Raw genomic sequence first — 17,192 nt, 5'->3', positions numbered from 1 at the left:
TGTCCCCACAGGTGCCACCAGGCCCAGCATGGAGAACATGGCGGGGATGGGCCTGGTGGACATTTGGGGAGGTCTGGGGAGGTTTGGGGACATCTGGGGAGGTTTGGAGACATTTGGGGAGTTTGGGGACATTTGGGGAGGTTTGGAGATATTTGGAGACATTTGGGGACATTTGGAGAGTTTGGGGACATTGGGGACACCGGTGGGGTTGGTGGCACTGGAGGAGATTGTTCCAGTTTGGATTTTAAGGTTCTTTTTTAAAGCATTGATTAAAAAACCCAAAGCACGAATTTAAAGTCATTAAAGAACCAATTACTCAGCTCCAATTGTTCACTGGATTTTTTTTAAAAAGCAATTTTTAAAAAGTTCCGTTTCCCATTTTATCGATTTTTCATCAAATCTTCGCTTTTGTCACGGGAGAGAGAAGGGCAAAAAAAGGAGAAAAAAATGGGGAAAAAAGGAAAAAAAAGGAGATTTCCTTTCCCATTGTTCCTTCATCTCCACACATCCAAATCAATAGCAGCGAGTTAGCAATGTTCAATAGCAGGGAGTTATCAATAATCAATAGCAGATTATCAATAATCAATAGCAGGGAGTTATCAATAATTAATAGCAGTGAGTTATCAATAATCGATAGCAGCGCATCATTCAATCGGCATTTTTCACAATATTACAAAGAAATCAATCCAATATTAATTATTTATTATTGATTATTGATAATTGATTATTAATTATTAACCATTACAAATAAATTTATCCTATATCAACTATTGATTATTAATTAATCAACACTAAAAATAAGTTGATCTATTATTAATCACTATGGATTAATTAATCAATATTACAAAGAAATCTATCCAATATTAATTATTAATTATTGATTATTAAGAATCAATATTACACATAAATTAATCCTATGTTATTAGTTATTTATTATTAATCAATATTACAAGGAAATAAATCCTATATTATTAATTATTATTAATATTACAAAGTAACAAATCCAATAGTGTTAATCAATGTTAAAAATAAAATAATCCAATATAAATTATAAATTATCAATCAATATCACAAAGGAATCAATCTATGTTATTAGATATTAGTAATTATTAATTATTAATCACTCGATATTACAAAAACTTTTATCCACTCTTCATTATTATTTATTATTAATCAATGCTACAGAGGAATCAATCCATTGTCAATTATTTATTATTAATTAATCAATATCACAAATTAATAGTTCCAGTATTAGTTATTAATTATTGATTATTGATCAGTATCACACAGGAATCGATCCAGCATTAGTTATTGATTATTGATCAGTGTCACACAGGAATCGATCCAGCATTAGTTACTGATTATTGATTATTGATCAGTATCACACAGGAATCGATCCAGCATTAGTTATTGATTATTGATTATTGATAGGTATCACACAGGAATCGATCCAAAGCTCGTTCCCGTGTAACGTTTCCCGCTCGCCGCGAGCTCTGAAAGCGCCGATTGCAGGTCTGTAAAATCACAAACTAATCACTAATTACACAAGTTAATTAGTAATAAATTAATTATTACACAAGTAGGTTAGTAATAAATAACTAAACCAGTTAATTAGTAATGAAATAATAATTATAATAGCGATAAAATTGGAGCAATAAAAACGTGGACAATGAAAGTCAGGACACCACAAGATGATAAAAAATGAAGAATTTTGGACACCCAGGAGTTCTTGGGCACTGTGAAAACACTGATCAGTTGTTCTTGAAATGTTAAAAGTTTATTAATAATAAAATAGTTATTAAAATATAAAATAAAAAATAAAAATAATAAAAATAATAAAATTAAAATGCAAAACAAAATCAGAGTTATCAAAATCTGGACAATGACATTTAGACCACCACAAGGCGATAAAAAGAAAATCATTTTGGATGCCCGGATGTTTTTGGGCACCGTGAAAAATGCCAGTCTGGTTCTTTAAAATATTTTAAAAATTACTGATTCAAACAAGTTAATTAGTAATAGAATAGTTATAAAAATAGCAATAAATAGGAGTAATAAAAATTTGGACAATGAGGGTCAAAGCACCACGAGATGATAAAAAATGAAGAATTTTGGACATCCAGGAGTTTTTGGGCACTGTGGAAAATAACAATCAGTTGTTTTTTAAATTTTAAAAGTTTATTAGTAATAAAATAGTGAGTAAAAAAAAACCCAGAAACAAACCAAAAAAATAATAAAATACTAAATAAAATCAGAGTAATAAAAATGTGGACAATGAGGATGAGAACACCACAAGATGATAAAAAATGAATTTTGGACATCCAGGAGTTCTTGGGCACTGTGAAAAGCACCACTCGCTGGTTTTTGAAATTTAAAAATTTACAAATTCAAAAAGTTAATTAGTAACAAAATAGTTATAAAAATAGCAATGAAATCGGAGCAATAAGAATCTGGACAATGAGGGTCAGGACAAGGACAAGACAATAAAAAGTGAAGAATTTTGGACATCTGGATGTTTTTGGGCACTGTGGAAAACACCAGTCAGTCGGTTTTTAAAATTGTAAAAGTTTACTAGTAATAAAACAGTTATTAAAAACCAGCGATAAAATCAGAGCAATAACAATGTGGACAATGAGGTCAGGACAGTGACAAGACAATAAAAAGCGAGGGATTACGGACGTCCGGATGGTTCGGGCACTGAGCTGCCAAAACCACGCCTTGAACAAGGAATAACCCTAAAAGCAGCAGCCTGTTGCATATTCATCGATCTCATGCATGATGCATCAATCCTGTCCAGCCACAGAGCCCGGAGCAGTGGCAGCCTCTTCTCAATCCCGCGGCGCCCGCAGCGCTGAGCGGGGCACGGAGAGTGAATTTCCTTTAATCAGGGAGCCCTTGTGGCAGCACATTGCTCTGCCTCCCAGCATTTTCCACAGAGGAGCACAGAGGGAAACGAGAGAGAAATCAATTTCTGTTTCTGCTCCTTGTTTTAGCATGTGGAATGTGTTTGGAGAATTGTTTACCAATTTGTTACCCAAATTGTTGTGGGGTGGTTGCTGGGTTGGGTTCTGGTGAGGATCGTTTGAGCCTGGGGCCAATCCAACCCACCTGGGGCTGGAATCTCAGAGAGGGTCACGAGTTGTGAGGAGTTACATTTGGGAGTTAGAAAAAGCAGCTTTGTAGTTGTAGTGTCTCCTTTAAACAGTATATTAATAGAAAAAGCAGGTTTGTAGTATTAGTGTCTCCTTTAAACAGTATATTAATAGAAAAAGCAGGTTTGTAGTATTAGTGTCTCCTTTAAACAGTATATTAATAGAAAAAGTGGGTTTGTAATTTAGTATCTCCTTTAAATAGTATATTAATAGAAAAAGTGGGTTTGTAGTTTTAGTATCTCATTTAAACAGTATATTAATGTATATTAGTATAGTTCTAATAAAGAAACCATTCATCCTTCTGAGCTGGAGTCAGGCATTGTCATTTCTTCCCCCCGGCTCGCCTGCATTTACAATAAGCTGTAAATTCTTTTTTCTCTGCAAGATTTCGGTGTCCTGCGGCTGCCGTCCCGGTGCAAGTACCTCATTCCTTTCTTCCCACGCACAGAGTTCCTATTTTAACCACAAAAGCTCCGTTTTAACCACAAATCTACATTTACCCTTCCATTAAAATGTTAATACAGCACTACTAATCAATGTAACATAATACAAATCCTATTCAATTTAATACTTGCAAAAAGCCAACCATAAAATATGCATTTTTCACAGAGGACATCCCGAGGCTGCTGCAGGGACAGCGATGTCACCGCTGTGACGTCCTCGGGGACGGTGACATCCTCAGGGACATCGCTGCTGTCACTTCTCCCCCCTCCCCACCCCACACGGCATTTGAGACGAATTCGGGGAATTTTCTGGGGATTTTCATTGCAATTGTCCCAAATGCTGATGGGAATTCCTGGGGTGACGTCACTGGGGACACTTGGGGACATTCTGAGGATGCTCTGGGGACACTGATGGGGGTGGCGGTGGGTCAGGGGCTGAATGAGCCCCTCGGTGCCTTGCAGCAGAGCCGGGTTATAAATGACAATAGAATAATCAGCTTTTGAAATTCTGTATTGCCTTCTGCACGTTGTTATTGAGCATGAGGATTTTGGTACTTGATATTTATATTGATTACTGATAATTCCTTGCAGCTGCTCGCTGGTACAATAAAATCGATCTGTTTATGTGTGCAGCGAATAACAAATTTACTGCTAGAGTAATAAACAGATATTATATCATAGGCCTTAATATATTAAAAATAGATAAACATTAAATAGATCAATAATAAATATTGAAATAGAGACTATGCAATGTTAAAATACTTTTGTGTGACTGACTCAGGTGTAAAACAATTCAGTTGTTTCTCACATCTGTGGACCAGCCTCACCAGGTGATACCAGTGACACAAAGCTCAGAAGAATTTATGAACTTATCAGGGGGCCTGAACCATGAGAAGAAATCAAAAATATTGACTTAATCTACAGAATGTTCTGCAGACAAGTCAGAGGTGAGACCCAAACACGAGTTCCTGGGACACCCAAACCTCCCGGGAGTGTTTGAATAATGTCAAAACTCAGGAGTGTGTTCGTGGCCCTGCAGTGGAACCGGATCCGGAGAACGAAGGGTTAAGTTGAGGGCGAGTTCTTTGGCCAGCCCCAAAACCCTTTTTTATCCCTGATTAAACTTTGTTTAGTAATCCCTTAGTGAACTTTGTTTTTCACACCCGGCTGGGATTTGGGGGGGCCGGGGGGGTCCCTGGACAGCCCCCGCTGCTGAGCACTGACCCCCCTCACCGAGCACCGGGACCCCCCAAAAACCGCACCCGCACCCCTTCAGTGCCCCCGACCCCCCGAGCACCGGGCCCGGACCCCCCTTTGTGCCCCCCACCCATCACGGGGGTTCCGCCCCCTCCCCTTTGAATCCCCAGAGCCGCGGGACCCCCGGGAACAGCGCCGGGACCGGGGGGGCCCAGGGATGTGAGAATTGGATTCGTAAAGGATTCCCAAATCCTGGCAGAAAGCTCACACTGCCTTGGACTTGTCCATGCAAACTCTGAGATTTTATTGTGCCAGCGAGCAGCTGCAAGGAATTATCAATAATCAATATCAGTATGAGCACCTCAGCAAAATGCTGGGGGTCAATAGGAACCTGCAAAAGGCAACAGAGAAATGCCAAACCCAACAGAAAAAGTAGAAAAATGCAAAAGGCAGCAGGGGAATGCAAAAGCCTTCTGAGTGCTCTCAGAATGTCCCCAGGTGCGGCTGGTAACGTCATCCCAGAAACTCCCATCAGCATGTGGGACAATGCCCATGAAAATTCCCAGAAAATTCTCCAAATTGGTCTCAAATCCCGCGCGAGGAGGGGACTGGTGACGCCAGCGCTGTCCACCAGGATGTCACTGTCCCTGATGGCATCAGAGCGGTGCCATCGCTGCAGCAGCCTGGGGAGATCCTCCACGGCTTTTTGGCACCGCTGGGCCAGGGCGCGCCTGCTGGGGCCACCGGGGCCGCCGGAGCTACCACAGGGACTCAAGAGGAGGTCGTGGATGTCCCCAAGTGTCCCCAGCAGGTGATCCTTGCCCAGGCAGGCACTGGCATCCCACAGCTGCTCAAACTCGGCCACTTTGGCCACCAAGGCCTCAGGGACATCGGGGGACGCCTTCTTTGTCCCCTCCAGGATGGCCTCGATGTCCCCGAGCTGGCGCTGCAGCTCCTCGGGGAACCACCTGCCTCCTTCACACTCTTCCACCAAGCGCTCCAGCGGCCCCAGGGCCACCTGTGCCCAATGTCCCCTTCTGGTGGCCACCATGGCTTGGCTGCTGGCCACCACGGCCTCTCCCACGGCCTCGTTGGTGGCCGCAGCCACCTGGGCCTTGTGGCTGGCCCTGCCAAGGCCCTCTTTTCCCTGCCCGGGGCCACCTTCAGCTGCTGGGCTGTGGCCACCAGGCTGCTCCCAGCTGTCCTCCTGCGGGTGGCCACGTTCTGCAGGTCCCCGGCCCGGATGGCAGCGATGGCCGCGTCCCAGCGGGCGTCGTGGAGCTCGGTGGCATCCCAGGCCAGCAGGGCCCGGCTGTCCTCGAGCCTGACCACCAACTCCTGCCAGGCCCAGCCCGCAGCTCTCACATCGGCCCAGGTGCCCCTGGGGTGGCCCCAAGCACGGCCAGAGCCTGGCCCAGGGAGGGGACACCACGGTGGCCCAGGGAGGTGACATCGCCCTGCTCCAGGGTCTCACGGAGACTCCAGGTGAAGTTCCTCAGGTTCCCGTGCAGGGACTCTGGGGACATGAGCTGCTGCTCGTCCCTCTGTAACCTGGTCACGGTGGCTGCCACCTCACCCAGGGTGGCACCACATTCACCAGTGACTCCAGCTGGTAAGGGGACACCTGGGGAGGGGACAGGGGAGGTGTCACAGACCTGGTGGCACTTGTGGCCTCCTGCGGTGGTCCCTGTGTCCTCCCAGGGTCCCCTTTGTCCCCTCCTGAGGGCTCTGATGTCCCCTCTGTCCCTTTGTCACCCCCTCATCCCCTCTGTCACACCCCTGCCACCCCCCACTGTCCTCTCTTCTTGCCCAGGGAGCCTTAAACTGTGTCTGTGTCTCCCACAGTTTCTGCTCAGTCAGGCCTCAGATATCGGGCCCCTTTATCAGCTCCATTGCTTTACTCTCTGTTTTATTCCCCATACCAGGGCACCAGGGCTCTGCCCAACGGGGGTCACTGGGGATCATCCAGCCCGGATCCTCCCATGGGGGATGGAGCTGCAGCAGCACACCAAGCTCTTCCCTCGCTCTCTTCCCTCACTCCAAGCTCTTCCCTCACTCAGGGCACTCACAGGGCTTCCCTTAGTGGTGCCTCCGTTGGTGCTGGGTCAAGTGAAAGCTCCTGGAGAAGCTCTTCCCACACTTCCCACACTCGTAGGGCCTCTCCCCGGTGTGGATGCGCCGGTGCACGGTGAGGTCGGAGTTGTGCTTGAAGCCCTTCCCGCAGTCGGGGCAGCGGTAGGGCCTCTCCTCGGTGTGAATCCGCTCATGTAGGAGGACACTGGAGCTTGTCTGAAACCTCTTCCCACACTGGGGACACTCGTAGGGCCTCTCCCCAGTGTGGATGCGCTGGTGTGTTCTCAGGGCAGTGATCCACCCAAAGCTCTTCCCACATTCCAAGCACTCGTAGGGCCGTTCCCCAGTGTGGATCACCTGGTGTTCGAGGAGGCCACACCTGTCTTTGAAGCCCTTCCCACACTTCCCACACTCGTAGGGCCTCTCCCCGGTGTGGATGCGCCGGTGCCTGATGAGATTGGAGTTTTCCCTGAAGCCCTTCCCGCAGTCGGGGCAGAGGAAGGGCCTCTCCTCTGTGTGACTCTGCTCATGTACGAGGAGATCAGAGCTGATCCAAAACCTCTTCCCACACTCCCCACACTCGTAGGGCCTCTCCCCAGTGTGGATCACCTGGTGCCGGATGAGGCTAGAGCTCCACCTGAAACCCTGCCCACATTCCAAACACTTGTGGGAGTTCTCCCTGCCATGAAGCTTCTCCACCAGCTCCGAGCTCCGCCTGGATCTCCGCCCACCTTCCTGGCTCAGGGGGCTCTTTCCTCCCCACAGCTCCCTGGGCTGCGTTTGCAGCTCCTCCTCCTGCAGCATCTCCGGGGCTTTTCCTCCTCCTCCATCCAGCCACACCCAGGGAATGACAAATCCTGGTTTGGGGAAAAAAACAAGAGAGCACCTTGGACTGGAGGTTCCTCCTTGCCCAAGTTCATCTCAGGAAGTCACTGGGAATCTTGTGTCTGTAAGAACCTCCATAACACCAAGATTCAGCCCAAAAACTCCACAAACTACCAAGACACAGATCAAAAACTCCCCAAACATCACAAGTCAGCAAATCCTTCTCCAAAACATAAAGATTCAGCTGCCACATAAAACCAAAGCACCAACATTTAGCCCAAGAAAGCTCAGAAACACCAAGATTCAACCCATGAAAATCGTGGTTCCCCCTCCACAGTCACCTGCTACATGTGGGCGAAGCAAAGCTCCTGGGGCTGGGGGAAGGCTGCAGACACAGGGAGGGGTGGAACCTTCTGCTGCTTCCTCTTTCTGCTCCTCCTCCTCCTCCTGTGTCTCTCCTCTTCCTCACACTCCTCTTCCTCCTGCTATTCCTCCTTCTCCTGCACAATCCCACCCTCTCCTGCCACCTGCATCCTTTGACCATTCTGTTCCTCAAGCCTGCTTCTCCTTCCCTTCTCCTCCTGCCCCCAGGCCCAGCACCCACTGCCGGCTCCCTCTTCCCCCCAGCCCCACAGCATCCCAGCGCAGGGGCAGGGATGGAGCTGGGGCAGGTCGGGCTGGGGCAGCGCTGGGCTCTCGGCCGCTCCCGCCCGCACTCGGTCCCCACTGCAGCCGCTCCCGCCAGGACAGCGCGGGGGGCCCGGCCTTGGCGCTGCCCCACTCCCACCTCCCCAAATTCCCCTCGCGGGGCCATGGGGCCGAGGGGGGGCGCAGGTGGGTCCAGGTGGGGAATGCTGAGATAATTTTAAGAGTGGGTCCCCAAGAAGAAGAATTGGAATTTGTGGTAGATACAGGGGCAAAAAGAACCTTTCTGTTAAATATTCCAAAAGGTTATAGTGTAAGCAAAGATACCGTAATAGTAACAGGAGCAAAAGGAGAGAGTTCCACAGTACCCGTTATTAAAAATGTGGTAATAGAGGGAGAAACTAAATTTTGGATGAGGGATGTTTTCTTGGTCCCAGGGGCAGGTAGCAATTTATTGGGACAAGATTTACAGGTGAAATTAGGAATAGGGGTTGTTCCGGAAGATGGGAAGATGACAGCTAGACTTTTAAAACTAGGCCAGGAGGATGGAAGAAGAATTAACAAGGAAGTTTGGGCTGGGGAGGGAAATAGGGGAAGATTAAATATTGACCCCATAAAGATTACAACTTAGGAAAAAAAAATTGTCCCATACATGTACGGCAGTATCCTGTATCTTTAGAAGGACAGGAATGTTTAAAGCCAGTAATAGAAGGACTAACAAAGGATGGACATTAGAACCTTGTATGTCTCCCCATAATACCCCAATACTCCCAGTAAAGAAGCCTGACGGGAGCTATAGACTGGTACAAGCCTTAAGGGAGGTTAACAAAGAACTCAGACCCGCTATCCAGTGGTACCAAATCCTTATACCCTTTTCAGTAAAGTTCCTCCAGAGCATCAGTGGTTTAGTGTAGTGGACCTTAAAGATGCCTCTTGGGCTTGCCCATTAGCCCAGGAGAGCAAGTTATCTTTGCTTTTGAATGGAAGGACTCACTAACTGGGAGAAAACAGCAATTAAGATGGACAAAACTACCACAGGGGCTTACAGAATCCCCAGACTTATTTGGACAAGCTTTAGAAACAATACTACAAACATTCCCCACTCCCCCTGGAATACAAGTTATCTAATGCATAGATGATCTTTTACTTTCTGGGGAAGCTGAAGCTGAAGTTAGAGAGGCTACTATAAAGCTTTTGAATTTTCTTGGGGAAAAAGGATTAAGGGTATCAAAAGGGAAGCTGCAATTTGTAGAATCAGAGGTAAAATATCTTGGACACTTGCTTAGAAAGGGTAGTTGGAAGCTCAACCCAGACTGAAACACAGGGATTCTATCCCTTCCCCCTCCCTCTTCAAAGGGGGAAATCAGAAAGATACTCAGATTATTGGGATATTATAGATTGTGGATTAAAGGATATACACAGGCAGTAAAATTTTCTAATAAAAAAAACTGACAGAGGGAGATGATATAAAATGGATCAAAAAGGATAATGAAAAACTAAGAAAAAAGAAGTTAAAACTAGCCCCAATATCAATTTTAAGCTCACCTTCACTAGCAAAACCCTTTCATTTATATGTAAATGAAAAAAAGGGGGTCGCTCATAGGGTTTTGTTTCAAGAGTGGGGAGGAGTAAAGAGACCCATGGCTTATTTATCAAAGATGTGGGATCCAGTAAATCAAGGCTGGCCAGTGTGTATTCAAGCTATAGCAGCTACTGCAATCCTAGTAGAGGAAAGTCATAAACTGACTTCTAGAGGTAAATTAATTGTAATTGTGTGCATACCTCATGCAGTACTAAATTTCTTCCAATTTGCATTGTGATTTTTATCTTGAAATACATAACTTACTGTACTCTAGGATTGAAAAACTAGTTTACAGCTGTGACATAGCAAAACCTGCTATTAATTTGAGTCAGTGCAGGCTGTTCAATCAAGTGTTCTCAGTGTGTAAAGTTAAACTAAAGGTAACACCAGCTGCTTGGTAGGTCAATGAGAAACAATTTTCCTTCCAACCAGTCCTTTTTCATGTACCCAAATGTGTTTTGCTTTCTTAGTTTTTTTGTTTTGTTTGTTTGCTAGTTTTTCTGGAAGTGCTAACTACTTGCAGTGTATCTAGAACAGCAAATAAAATTGTGCATACAAAACACTTGTAAAAAAATAGGGCTCATTTTTTCCCACAATGGGAGGTGGCTACATATAGAAAAGGGAAACTACAAAGCTAAATGAAGAAAAAGTTTCAGTATCTTCTAATGTAAACAGTTTGTTACTTCCAGCATCACAGTGGGTGTGTGACACACACATATGAAAAAGATGGTGAGGGAGATCTCTGTTTACTACAGTTTCCTATTTCTTGAATGAGTTAGAGAGCTATGAAGCAATTGTGATTCCTTGTGTGGATTACCCAGGCCTGCAGGGAGGGCTGGGCCATGGTTCCCTCTGTGCTGCAGGCAGCCCTGCAGCGTGGCAGCAGTGGCTTGCCTCTGGTGAGTTTGCAGGCAGGGTGCTCCAGCACTGCAGTGCTCAGGGGCAGTTTCCTATTTTGACACCAAAGCTTAAATTCAAGAGTGCCTCTTCCCATCCAGTTATTGTTTGTACTGTAAGAACCTCTTCAGAGAGTGTCTCCTGGCAGTCAAAAAGAGAGTATCGCAGAGATAAATTCCTTACTTGCTGTCTCCCCCACTGTATCCACATTTTGTCTATTCCCTCTTCAAATTATAGATTTGTAAAACTCATGCTCTGTGTCCTCAGATGCCCTTCCCAAATCAAACCTTGGCTTCTTTGCAAATTATATTGCACTAACAAGCATTGCCTTAAATTTTTTATTGCAGGCAAGATCACTTCAGAAGTAAGTTTTTGTTTACCTTGTTCCTACAACCCTTTCAAGCTTGTGAATGGAAAATTGTGACAGCAAAATAAGTCTTTAGTTTTAGCACTGTCAGCTGTGGGTAGCTGGTAGCCCTTGGTGGAGGGTGCCGTGAATTAAAGGCCTGCAGAACACACATAACAGAAGTAATTAAATTTGTAAGGAAGTTGAAAAAGGAGGGAGAGGTGATTGGCAGACTCACCTCTCCAGGATGTAGGACTAATGTTAGAAAGTGGACTGATATTGGAATGTGGATGTTGAAATGTGAAAAGAGAAAAAGAGGGCGAAACAGAGAGAAAGGGAGAAGAGAGAAGAAGAGAGAAGAAAAAAGAGAGGAGAAGAGAGAAGAGAGAAGAAGAGAGAAGAAGAGAGAAGAAGAGAGAAGAGAGAAAAAGAGGGAAAAAGAGAGAAGACAGAAAAAGAGAGAAAAAGAGAGAAGAAGAGAGAAAAAGAGAAAAAGAGAGAAAAACAGAAAAAGAGAGAAAAAGAGAGAAAAAGAGAGAAAAAGAGAGAAAAAGAGAGAGAAAGGGAAAGAGAGAGAAAGAGAAAGAGGGAGAGTGAAATACACCCCAAAGTCCCCATACCATAGCTATTTGTAAGTTCTCCCCCATTCCTGCTAGACAGAGTGACAACAAGGGGAGGGGAGTGAGGAAGTACAGACAAAGGCAAAGCTGTGAAAAAGAGGGAGAGCTGGACCACCAATAGAGATAAGATCAAAGCAGAGATAGCTGACTCTCACAATGTGCTTTATTTTTTTAAACAAGACTTCTTTTTTTTCCTTCTGATTTTTGTTGTTAAGGAAAGGTGGCTTTTGTTCTGAAGAATGGGTCTGTAAGACTAAAACAGTTGGATGTTGCCTAAAAAGCAAAAAAACAAGAGATGTGATACATCTTGTGTTAAATTTGGGCTAGTCTTTTTTTATTTAACTAATTATAGCTCACAAGAAGAAGAATTGGCCTCTGCAGCAATTAGCACAGCTGGATACAAGAAGAAGAAGCAGCAACAGAAAAAGATTTTAGTTAAACCCAGAAAGTTTTGAAGAAAACTAATGGTGAAAGTTAATGCAGTATTGTTTTTCTTTTAACACTGTGTTATTAAGAAGTCCTTTCCAGGTACTACTAAAGCAGCAATCCCAACCATGGAAAAGAGGGTGAATTCATGCCAGCAAAATAAAAGAATTTGTGAAGAAACGTGAGGAATGGACTATCACATCTAAACCAGGTGATACCAAATTGACTTTCAACCAGGACTGGGTGGTAATGGTTTGGGAAGACCCAAGTGATCCAAGGCAGGTACAAAGAATAACACCTAACTGAGAAATAAGGCAAAGCTTGCATCACTGGTTCTAAGCCCTGCCTGAATAAGCCCTGAGACGCCTCCGACACCTCCTTGGCAGAGGAACACTGCCACTTCAAACAGGAGGATCGGGAGTGTTTGAGTCAAAGAGTTCTGATAGTCTGGCCTTAGCCTGTGACTTGTACAGGCAAGAAGGGAAATTGCCATTAATACTATGCTGTATACTTTATTTGATTCATCCCCATATTGGACATGGCAGCTGGGTTATAAGTGAATGTTTAAATTAAGAGAATAATTGGCATTGTAGCTCACAAAATCTATGTTCTCGTGGCAAGAAGTATTGAGTACTGAATCAATCCCCTATACAGAAAGACCTCAAAAACTGAAGTAATAAATTGCTTTTGTAGATGGGGATTATCAATGCCTGTGGACTGAGAGATACCTGAGGAATGGTGGAAAACCACAGTTAAAAGGTGTCAAAAACAATTTGCCTGGAAATGAGTAAAAAAGGAGTGACAAGGGAAACAGAGGGCAAGCCTGGATTGAGCACTGTACTCACCAGCGAGAAGATCACACGTACCTGCTGTGGGCAGCAACCCCCCAGGCAGGGGAGGTGGGGGTATAAGCCATGCCAGACCTCTGTCATTCCTGTTTCTGTCTCTCATTTGTTGTCTTTTCCCTTCTGAGATAGCAGCAAGATCGTGTCACAAATGCTACAGAAAGTATCACATGGAAAGAAACCAAAGTTCCTTTTTGTCACACACACCCATGTCAACAGCCACTGTTATAACCCGTCCAAATTAAGTACCTGCAGGAAAAAGGGGGAAAATTATCACATTACAAAGAACTTAGGGAAAAGTAGTAATACTTGGGGCATGGAATGTCGAAAAGGAGAGAGATGGATTTGTTTTACATTTGATCTTAGAAATATAGTCCAAGATTCGGTAAAGAGACAGTTAGTAAAAAAAAAGGTAAAACAAGCACAGCAGTCTAGCTCTGTGTTAACCCCAAATTATATCCTCAGTTATATTAAATTACTCCAAGCAGTTATAGAGAAGATAATAAACAAAGCTGCTCAGGCATTGGAATTAATATGGAGTCTGCAAAGCCAAACATCACCTGCAGTGCATTAAAATAGGTTGGCTTTACGCTATTTATTGGCTAAAGAATGGGGTGTACAGATTGTTGAAAATAGATGGCAATGAGGATGTCATCCTGGAAAAAACAAAGGATATCAGAAAAAAATTATGACCCAGGTATCAGTCCAAAAATGGGAAAATAACGTTAAAAACTAGCAGGTGGGGTAATGTATTGAGAATGGGATGCTGGAAGAAATTAGGATTCTTCCTTTTATGTGTTACAAGTGTTTTGATATTTCTTCTTTGTTTAATCCCATGTTTTATTTGATTACCAACAGAGTCCAAAGAATGCAAGAGGACAGGAAATATTCTTTATAAATCATTTGGCTTGAGCAGTAAGAGGTGGGATTGTGAAAAATGCATATTTATGATTGGCTTTTCGCAAATGGTACAATGAATATTATATGTGTCATGTTAGAAAGTTATGCTGTATTAATTCCCTTACGTATTGTGTTAAGTGTAGTTTTAGGTTACAACATTATGTTAAAATAGGGATTATGTATGTGGGGGGAGTTTTCTTTTTAGGAATGAGATGCTCCCTTTGAAGAACATCTAAATCTTCCAAAGGAGAGGAATTTATGGCTTCTGATCAGGAGAAGCTAATTTCTTCAGGCCTTGCTCAGACTTGAAGAGGCCAGGGGATTAAAGGGAACAGTTGACATACAACAGAGTTTCTTGTTTAGAATAGGATGTATGCATAACCATGAAGGATGTATGAATATGCAACAAGTGTCTTGGTTTAAGGGTGATTCCTTTGTTCACAAGTCAAGCTTTTCTTGACTTAGGGTCTGAGAGCATCTGGATGTCTGTAATTCTTTGCTCTTTTTGTCTTGTAATTGTCCTAACTCTAATTGTATTATTATTTTTAAAACCATTTTATTACTATTAAACTTTTAAAATTTTAAAAACCAAGTGATTAGAGTTTTTCAAAATTTTCAAAACTAGATGAGATTTAAAGGTGACCCTTTAACTCATGAACAATAAATAGATGATTTGAAGGAAAACAAAAAAGCAGCAGGTTGTGGGGGGGGCACAACTGAGGCTGCTGAAGGCTGCTGTGGAAGAGAAGCTGCATTCCAGGCACCCAGGAGGAGCTTCAGAAATGCAAATTAACACTGCTGGGGCAAACTGGGGACAATGTACCTGGCTCTTCTTGCCTGGGGCAGGAATTGGCTGATTCCCTCTGCCCCTCACCCCAAGCTCTGCCTGCTTGCACAGATGGAATCTGCACAGCTGAAGGCAGAGCCCATGCTGAGGATCTCTGACTCTGCAACAGAAATGGCTGAAGCTGCAAAGGGAAACAGCAAATGGAGAATGTTGGGAAAACTTCACTAAAATAAGGGGGGGAACATCCCTCTGCCCACTCCAACATCTGCTGCCACTGTCTGTGCTGTACAGGGTGTATCAGAGCACTGGGGCTTTTGCTAGAACAAGTTCAGGGAAATCAGTTGGAATTCAAGTATATGATGAAGGAGTAAGAAAAAAAATGGTCAATTGATGCAGCCCCAGCTTGAGGGAGCGCCCAAACATGGGGAAAAGATGAACGGCCACCAGAACTAATCCTACAACACCATGGACCAGCCCCTGGGAACCAAAATGATTTTGTGAAAAATGCATGTTATATGGCTCTGTGCAGATAGTTACTACATGTATTATGTTATAATGATAACTTGTGCTGTATGAACATCTTAATAGTATGGTAAACGTAGCTTTGTAGATAAAATTAAGTTTTAGTACTTAAAAGAGAAAATATGCATGTGGGGGGGGGGGGGGGGGGTTAAGGAATGAGAACACCTAAATTCGCTCAAGGAACACCTAAATTCTCCAGACAAGAGGAATTTATGGTTTTCTTACTAGAAGAAGTTAATTTCTTCAGGCCATGCTCAGACTGGAGGATGCTGTGGGGATTAAAAAAAACAGCTGACATACAACAGACAGAGTTACTTGTTTGAAATAAAATGTATGCATAACCATGAAGGATATGTGAATATGCAACAGTGTATTTTTTTAGGGGTGATTCCTTTATTCACAAGGTATGCTTGTTGCGGCTTAAGTGCCCAAGAGAGCATCCGGACATCTGCAAGTCTTTGCTTTTTAATGTCTTGCAATTGTCCTAACTCTAAATTTTTATTAGTCTAATTGTATTCCTACTTTTATAACCATTTTACTAGTATTAAACTTCTAACATTTTAAAAACCAAGTGATTGGCGTTTCTCACAAATTCATATCAGGAGACAGAGAACCCATTTTTCATTTGAATGGCATAATTTGATTACAAGCTGTCCTCGGAATAAGAACCAACCAGACAACTCCAACTCCTGACCTTCCTGCCGACCAAGCCACTGAAATGAGGAACACAACATTTCACCAGGGGATGGGATCAGATTATCTGTGAACAGAAAAAGGAGGAGTTTGTGGAAAACTAAATGGCTCAAACTGCTGTTGGCAAAGAGATGACGAGAAAACTGCTAAAAATTATAAGAAAGGAAATAGGAGAGCAGTTTATGTATTGGTCCAAACATGGAAAGGATGGGAATGGGACACACTTTCCTGGCTCCCCGGCACACCAGGGGTTAAACGAATGCTGCTTCTCCTCTTCTGTGCTGCAGCAACTCTCATCTTTTTACCATGCTCCACACCTTGGCAGTGCAGCTCATCCAGCAGCTGAGCCAGGGCATGCAGGTGGCAGCCAGGCCTCCTGATCCACAAACGGCTACAAAAGGACAGGGAATGAGGGCACCGAGAATAATCCCAAAACCAAAGAGGACCCGGGAAGAATAAAACAGAGTCAAGGAGTGAATCTGCCTGGAGATAGGCCCAGGCACTTGTACGTAAGGGGAGAAACCATCAGGTCCAATAAATGTTTCAAATTGACCCAGACAGCTGCTCAAAGTCCCGCTACATTCCCGAAATTCGCCGAGAAGCACAAAGACTTAACAGAGCCATGAATATCGGCTGTTATACAAAAGGAGGGTGCACATTAACGAGGACAGGCTCCAGGCACATCGGGAAGTCGGAACCTTCCAAGGAACTCAGCCGGTGGGCAAAGGCAGAGGGAGATGCGGCCGGGAAAATGAGGATAAAAAGGAGGCTGCGGGCTACAGCCACGGCAGAGAGCGCACGGCAAATGCCCCGCGGCCTCTGCCCCTGCTCGGCAATAAAGTCACTTTGACAGGACTCCTCGCTCTCCCCCGGCACACGAACCTCCGGCGACGGGAATTTCCCCGCCCGCTCCCGGCCGCGGGGCAGCCCCTCTGTCCTACCCACAGCAGCCGGGCCGAGCCAGCGCTGCTCCGGCAGCGGCTCCTGCCCGGCCCCGGCGGGAAGGAGACCGCGGGCAGCCGCTCCCGCAGCGCCCTCAGCCCGGGGCCGGCACGGGCCGGACACGGCACCGGCGAGCCGCCGGAGCCCCCTGCCGCCCCCTCCGCCCGCAGCCGGCCCCGAGCCCCCGCAGAGCCCAGCGCGGCTCCCACCTGCGCCGGGGCCGCCTCCGAGCTCCGCCGCCGCCGCCTCACCGCGCTCCGGCCGCTGCCGCCGCTGCCGGGCCCGCGCAGCCGCTCG

At 45.0% G+C, this 17,192-nt stretch overlaps 2 protein-coding genes and 1 long non-coding RNA gene across 3 annotated transcripts in view; 1 reads left to right on the top strand and 2 right to left on the bottom strand.

The window, feature by feature from the left end:
• The window catches only part of LOC146767139 (uncharacterized), a 27,805-nt gene extending 26,334 nt beyond the window's left edge, over positions 1 to 1,471 (top strand). The window contains 2 exon segments of the mRNA XM_085582334.1: positions 12 to 81; positions 1,432 to 1,471. Of these exon segments, the coding sequence (XP_085438460.1) occupies positions 12 to 81; positions 1,432 to 1,471 (110 nt within the window).
• LOC146767132 (uncharacterized) overlaps positions 1 to 17,192 on the bottom strand; it is a 254,644-nt gene that overhangs the window by 100,794 nt on the left and 136,658 nt on the right. The gene's annotated exons all lie outside the window — the stretch shown is intronic.
• Positions 916 to 17,192, bottom strand: LOC146767138 (uncharacterized). Its single transcript, XM_085581134.1, has 2 exons — positions 17,105 to 17,192; positions 916 to 7,722 (listed from the first exon to the last, which is right to left on the bottom strand). Exon 2 carries the CDS (start codon positions 7,667 to 7,669, stop codon positions 6,872 to 6,874), a length of 798 nt encoding a protein of 265 aa, XP_085437260.1. The 5' UTR covers positions 7,670 to 7,722; positions 17,105 to 17,192; the 3' UTR covers positions 916 to 6,871.

Source organism: Lonchura striata, chromosome 5 (assembly GCF_050655825.1).
Source record: "Lonchura striata isolate lonStrDom1 chromosome 5, ASM5065582v1, whole genome shotgun sequence".
Classification (NCBI taxonomy): domain Eukaryota; kingdom Metazoa; phylum Chordata; class Aves; order Passeriformes; family Estrildidae; genus Lonchura; species Lonchura striata.
This window is presented reverse-complemented; position numbering and strand designations above follow the sequence as displayed.

Excerpts from the sequence above, each read along its gene's own strand:
- LOC146767138 (XM_085581134.1), bottom strand. The coding sequence starts at position 7,669 with ATGCTGCAGGAGGAGGAGCTGCAAACGCAGCCCAGGGAGCTGTGGGGA.